The 6,724-nt window shown below is 42.7% G+C and overlaps 1 protein-coding gene across 1 annotated transcript; it reads right to left on the bottom strand.

Moving 5' to 3' along the window:
- Positions 1 to 840: 840 nt before the first annotated feature.
- Positions 841 to 6,665, bottom strand: MRPL22 (mitochondrial ribosomal protein L22; the record flags this gene model as incomplete). Its single annotated transcript, XM_030957712.1, has 7 exons — positions 841 to 1,134; positions 2,183 to 2,252; positions 3,098 to 3,175; positions 3,486 to 3,551; positions 4,686 to 4,821; positions 5,998 to 6,043; positions 6,557 to 6,665. Coding segments are annotated over 7 exons (717 nt in total), but the record flags the coding sequence as incomplete, so codon positions are not given.
- Positions 6,666 to 6,724: the final 59 nt, after the last annotated feature.

Here is a 6,724-nt window from a genome sequence, read left to right as displayed (position 1 = left end):
CAGTCCTCCTCTCTTCAAAGAAGTAATGATAAAAATGGGATTGTTTTCAAAGATCTGATTTGTATATGCAACAAAGCATTCCATATGAAATCCATGGAGTGTTTCACTTTCCTCAATGCTATAAAAGCAATTTGTTTCCAGACAATGCAGAATTATGCACCAAAAAAAGCTTTTCTCCATATTTTGCCTGTTACCCACAATGAACTTCCAGAGAGAACAGCCTGAACTTCATGCCTGTATCAGATTATTAATGCTACGGGCAAAATCCAAAAGAGTTTGACCATTCTGGAAGTTTTCACTGCCACCTCCCCTCTGACAAACTAAATATTGCCACCTACTGACTGCCAGAGTCTGAACTCCCAAGGATTTTTTAATTTCCCTCTCCCAGACACAATTCCCAAGACACAATGAAGGCTGTTACAGTCCAGATAAGCCAAAAATTGATGTCTGATATTCTGAGATGTTATTGTTACTTGGTTTTGTCCACTGTTACTTGTTTTCTTCCAATGTTGTAACTACTTTAAGATGTCACATTTTAGTTTGAGGTTTGATCTTGCAACATGACTGTCAAGCACAGAGTTTTACACTAAAAGGCTCACCATACATAGCAGAGACACCAAGCTTTATAACAGCACCTTAAGTTTTAGATTTGACAGTCCAGAGTCGAGCTTGAATGCTGTGATCCAAGTAACTCAGAAAAAGTAACATCTGCTGCTCCAAGAATTTCCATACCCTTGACAAATACTTTTTTCCATATCCTGGACAATACTTTCCATACTTAACAAATAAGGGAAACCCCATGATTTTTCTCACATCATCCAGCTCCAGCAGCACCAAAGATATAACTAAACCATGCCTTTAATTATTCCTTTACACAATTACATTGCCCAACATGAGACAGCTCTACAGCCACTAAAGTGTGTCACAGTGTGTGAACCAGGGTTCTGTTTCTCAGCTGCTGCACGTATTCCTTTGCTTGGTCAAAGCCAGTCCTTGGTGGCTCTGGGGGAGGAGGAGGACCTTCCACCAGCTTCACAAAGTAGTGGCACCTGCTGATTTTCATCATGCCAAACATGCCCTTGCCGTGGTACCGCAGGCGCTTCACGTAACGGCCCCTGCCCGTCTGCGACTCCGCTGAGGAAACAGGACAGGGAGAGAAGATGGTTCAGTCAAGCACAAACTGCTACAGCTGCAATAAAACACCTGTCCTGCCAGGGGAGTTTTCATGGCTACTTCTAGGAAGTTAATTCGACTTGGGATTCTCCCCTCCATCTTTCTTCTGTTACATTTAGCAGATCGCTTCTACAGAGGAACCCGTGAGCTGCATTAACGCTCTTCAGGAGCACCAAAAAGGGGAATTTAGAAGGCAGGCACACAAAGATAAATATGTGCTGAAGGACAAGTCACACTGAGCACTTACTAGATTATACAGCTCTTCTGAAGGTGGTATTCATTTCACTGCCTTTCAGTAGTTTGTCTCATGAATTCCTGTGAAGTCTTACAGACTTCATTTTCCCTCCTTTCTCCCTTTATTGCATTCATCACAGGTATTTTCATTATCTGCACATCCAGTCCTACACTACAGCTCAGCCTTCTTGTGGCAGAGGCATGGAAGGCTTTAAAGAATTCTAATCAAATCTCTCTACAGTCCAGGTGACTTTAAGCTTATGAGGTCAGTTGAGTAAAATTTATCCCCTATGAGACAAAATGGGAATTTTTTCTGTGAGGCTTAAAACATCAAAGAGTAAACATTTCTCTAACATTTTCTAGGCTAAAAAGCACTTTAGTTATTACATGCTTATCCTGCAAATTATCTACAGCCAAGTCTTTTTATTAAGAAGTTTACTGTCATTACCCATTTACTTTTATACTGTGTTTGATGGAAATTTAACTTTGATTCTGCAAATCAAATTGTACAAGTCCCAAACAAAGCTTCCAGCATCTCTGACTGGAAACATTAAAAACTAGAAGCTGTTTGCAGAAATTCCATTCTCAGATGGATACATCCATCTTAAAAATGCCACAAACATGTGCCTTTCATGTTTTGGTAACGTTAAGGAACTGTCCTCTATTCTCTTCTGGTGATTTCAAACATCAAAATCTTATTAAATATAACACATTTTCACAGGGTAGGATAGAGTAGGATGACATTTTTCTAATGCACTAAATTAAAAAAATGTACCTATGTGTAAGTTTGATTTGAATTCCACATTGTGCTTTCTTACAGCCATTTCCTGTGCTTCTAACAGAACCTGTAACAAAAGGAAAAGAAATGGAAATATTGAGGAATTTAAGCAATGCTATTTCTTATCTCTAGATAACATGAAAGAAATTGCAAGTTTAAGTCAGTTATAGAAAAAGTATTTTATAAAGATAAAAACTGTTAAAAGACAAGCATCTTATACATAAGGATGTTCCTTGCATAGAATGAAAAAGCCTCAGGACCATTTTATTGTATTTTTGGGGAGGAAAGGGAGTAGAAAATATGTTTTCCACCAGCATTTGTCAGCCTTCCCTCCACAGACCTTTGTGTAATTAGACATTTGACTAGAAATAAATTCCAAGGTGGGCAAAATGAACTTGGTCCATTCAATCTTTTCAGCTAATACAGGACATTTCTTTGCCATAATTATACCAGAAGTCAATGCTTCAGCCAAGAAAATGAGTAATTTGAAAATCCAAACTACCACAGTGTATTCAGAGCTATTGTACCTTTACAGAACTCAGTCCTCTCTTCAATAATGTCCCTCATCTCTTACAGTTTAAGAACCAAAGCACACAGATGTAGCAGCCATTAGTGACCAGGATTCTGCACCTTTTACCATGAACTTAACACCAAGCACTGCTGGAGAGGACACCCACATGGAATTTATCACCATGTCCAGTTAGAACAGCCAGCAAAAGTGACCCCAACATACTCACATAAGTCACAACATTACATGACTGCAACAAAAATATGTTGTTAGAATGTGCTCCCAACAGGTTTACTTTAAACACAAAAACCCACAGAAGTAGAAACACCTCCAAACTTCTGGTGACAGGTATTGATTTTAAAGTTTTCTGGAAACCAGGAGTGTTAAAGAATATTGCTATTTACCTCTTTGATCACCTTTGCTCCCTTTTTGTCACTGAATTCCAGCTGAGCGAGAGCCTGATCAATGGACATTCCTTTTATCTGCAATCAAAGTGTTAAAATTAATTTCTGCATTTACAAGTTATTTCCTTTCTCTTATTCAGAAGACAACATTTAAATTATACTGCTATTATAAAAACAAAAATACTGTAATTTCCTTAATTACCATTTCTTCACTGTAATACCTTACAGCTAAACCAAACTAAAGCCATTCCCTGTCCAGATGATGCTCATCCCCAGGACTCTTCCATAAAAGTGCTGATTAAACTGTGACTGAATGAGGCTCTTAAGACAAATACAGCAATTAAATTTTGCATTCTCTCAAGTACAGTGCAAAGTACTCTTTGCTTACCAGTTTTGCCAGATACCACATCTTATCTTTGCTGTATTTTATTTCCCTCCGACAGTGATATATTTCCTAGGGGCAAAAAAAAAAAAAGTTAAAGGATGAATAATTTTGTTGTGAAAACAGGAATGGAGCATCCATGTCTGCTCCACAATCTATGTTCTTACTAGGAATAAAATAAGAATGGCTCTGCCTACTATGAGAACAGCACATAGCTTTGACATTTGAAATGAAAGCACTAAAAAAAGATGCTGGCACACAGGAAATTTTAATTTAATCTTATGACAGTTTATAAGCAGAAGTCCCTGAAAAAGATAATCAGAAGGTTTATCATCATCTTTTCCTCTCATTCTCCCCACTTTAGAAGCAAAGATTGACATGCCCATTCAGCCTTAAAAATATTACCCTGCTATCAACTCCACTTACTGGGAGAGCAAATAAACAATATCACCAGAATGAACTTAATTAGCCCTGGAGAAGTGAAGAGGGTTTCATGTTTGATTGGCACAAAGTGCTGCCTCCACAGACCCATTTTACATTACTGCTAACAGAGACCAGCACCAGCTGGTAGAATCTAACATCAATACAAATTTGAAAGAGATGGAACTCTTGATAAACAGGGAAAACACTGATTTAATAAACAAGTTTGTCAATAGCTGCATTTTCACACACACTGCACCAGTCAGCACAGCCCACAGCAGGGATTTCTGTGTGCTAGGCCACAATGCTCACAAAAGCAATCAATAAATGCTCATGGCCCACAAAATACATGCCTAAAAAACCCCATTTCTTTTCAGATGTAAATACTTTTAATTTGCTGAGCAGCGTGTGTAACAGAAGCCACAACACATCAATTCCTAATGAAGAAAAATGATAACAATGGAATTCCAGAATATCAGTTCTTGACAGTATAACTTCTACCTCCTCGTAGTTCAGAAACTTCTACAAAAAGAGGATGGGCCCCTTACAGCTTCAACCACACACTGAGTAGGTGAGCAGCTCCCAGTAACTCGAGGCTCCAATATAATTTAGAGATGGAAAGCATTCCAAGTGATATCAACTTCTACAATACAGCCAAAAACTGAATAAAATCCTAAATAATGAGCAACAAGCTTTCAAACTAGTGCCTTGAGCAGTCACCCTGTGCAAACAGTGACAGTCTGTTCAGAAATTCTCAGGTGAGGACATTCTCAGGTGCATCCTTACAGCTGGTCTGCGAGGCTCTCCAGGCAGCTGGGGAGGGTAAACAATCCTGTTCTTCTTCTCCCACTTCCCAATTTTCTGCAGGGATGTGCTGGTGTGGATGCAGGACAGAGGAAAAAGGCTCCCAGATGGCAGCCACCTGCAAGGCAAGACCTCAGCCTCAGCTGCTGAACACAAGAGTGCTTTGTCCCTGCCCAGTTTATCTAGACAATTGTGAACTTGCTGTCTTGAAAAAGAGAACCAGCACATTTGTACACTCAAAAAATCCCCAAATTATTGAATCCTTTGTAGTTTATACTGAAAGGGATTTTTAACTCAGCATGAATCAAGCTTCTTAAAGCAAACCATGAATATGGGATTCCACATGAAGTGTCCTCAGACTGTCACACAAAGTCACAGCCACCTCTGTTCTGATATTCTTGTGAGGTTTAGGACTCACACACTCCATTTGTACCTTTCCCAAGGTACTTTCCATACTTATTTAACTTTAACCAACAACACACTTAGCAGTGAAAATTTCTAGTTTTTCAAGGGGCTGAGTATCTCAGAGCATTAGAGATTTACAAACATTGTGAATTTTGAGAAGAGAGGTGTTCTAAACTACTTCCAAAACACAATCAAGTCAATCTAAAAACCAGACAGCTGATAACAATAAAATCAATTTTCAGGCAGTTTGCTCAGCTCAGTTCTGAAAAACCAAGCTACATTTTGCCCCCTGCTGCCTGGATAAAGCAGCAGCCACTGGTGACTACAAGAAACAGATGAGTTCAAGACCAAATACTGTGAGTTTTCCTGAGTCTTGAATGTCTTTGTGTGTGTGGCCAACCTGTGCAAAGCATCTTAAAAACAACAGGCAAACAGCCAAAAGGGCATTGTACACCACTGTCCACAATAATATGTGAGCAGAGATTAGCACAATACACATATTTCGATGTCATGGAATATTTTTTCAGGTATTTTCAGGGACACAGCTGGCAGTTCCAGTGCTCCTACAGCACAACTGTGGGATTCCTCCAGAATGAGGGGAAACTTCAGCAAGTAAGGAAAGCAGTGAATGGGGACAGCACAGATACCACACCACTGTGACTGTCAGAGAAAATATGGATGTCCAACAGAAAGAAGTGAGGAGAGAGACACCTCCATTGTGGCACAAGCTCTGAATACACAGAAAGACACCACAGGGGCAGAGAGTGACCTGTTCCCACAGCTCCATGGCTGGGGGAGATGGCCAAGCCAGGGCACCCCAGAGCCCAGCCCCAGGTGCCCAAGCAGGGCAGTGCCTGTGCCCAAGCAGGGGTGACAGGGCCAGACTCACCTCTCTGGCCGTGCCCAGCTGAGGAGACCCCGCGCCCAGGCAGCACCTGAACGGAGGAGAAGGGAAAGTGAGGGAGGCATGAACAGAATGGTAAAATCACAGCACGGTTTGGGTTGGAAAGGACCCTCGCCATGGCCAGGACACCTTCCACCATCCCAGACTGCTCCCAGCGCCGTCCAGCCCAGCCTTGGACACTTCCAGGGATCCAGGGGCAGCCACAGCTTCTCTGGGAAACCCGTGCCAGGGCCTCTCCACCCTCACAGGGAAGAATTTCTTCATAATATCTAATCTAAACCTACTCGCTGCCAGTTTGAAGCCATCCCCCTCATCCTGTCACTCCAGGCGCCTATAAACACTCTCACTCCATCACTCCTGGACGCTCCCTTCAGACACTGGAAGGATACAACTTGTCATCCCGAGGCCTCTCTTCTCCAGGCTGAACAACCCCAATTCCCCCAGCCTTCCCTCACACGACAGCTGCTCCATCCCTCCCACCAACCCGGTGTCCTCCTCTCCAGCGAGCCCCTCCCAAAGCAGCGCCGCGTCCCCTCAGCCTCACCCGCGCTCAGCGCCCAGCGCGCCGCCATCTTCCCGGCCGCGCTTTGCGGCAGCGCCGCGGGCGGGCGCACGGGCGGGGGCGCGGTTTGCGACACTTTGCGGCGGCGTGCGCGGCGCTCGGCGGCAACGCCCGGAGCACGTGGGGCGGCGCGGGGGGGACCGGGGGCGA

The sequence above is a fragment of the Camarhynchus parvulus genome, chromosome 13 (genome assembly GCF_901933205.1).
Source record: "Camarhynchus parvulus chromosome 13, STF_HiC, whole genome shotgun sequence".
NCBI lineage: Eukaryota > Metazoa > Chordata > Aves > Passeriformes > Thraupidae > Camarhynchus > Camarhynchus parvulus.
Note: the sequence above shows the minus strand (reverse complement) of the source record. Positions and strands in the feature narration are given on the sequence as shown.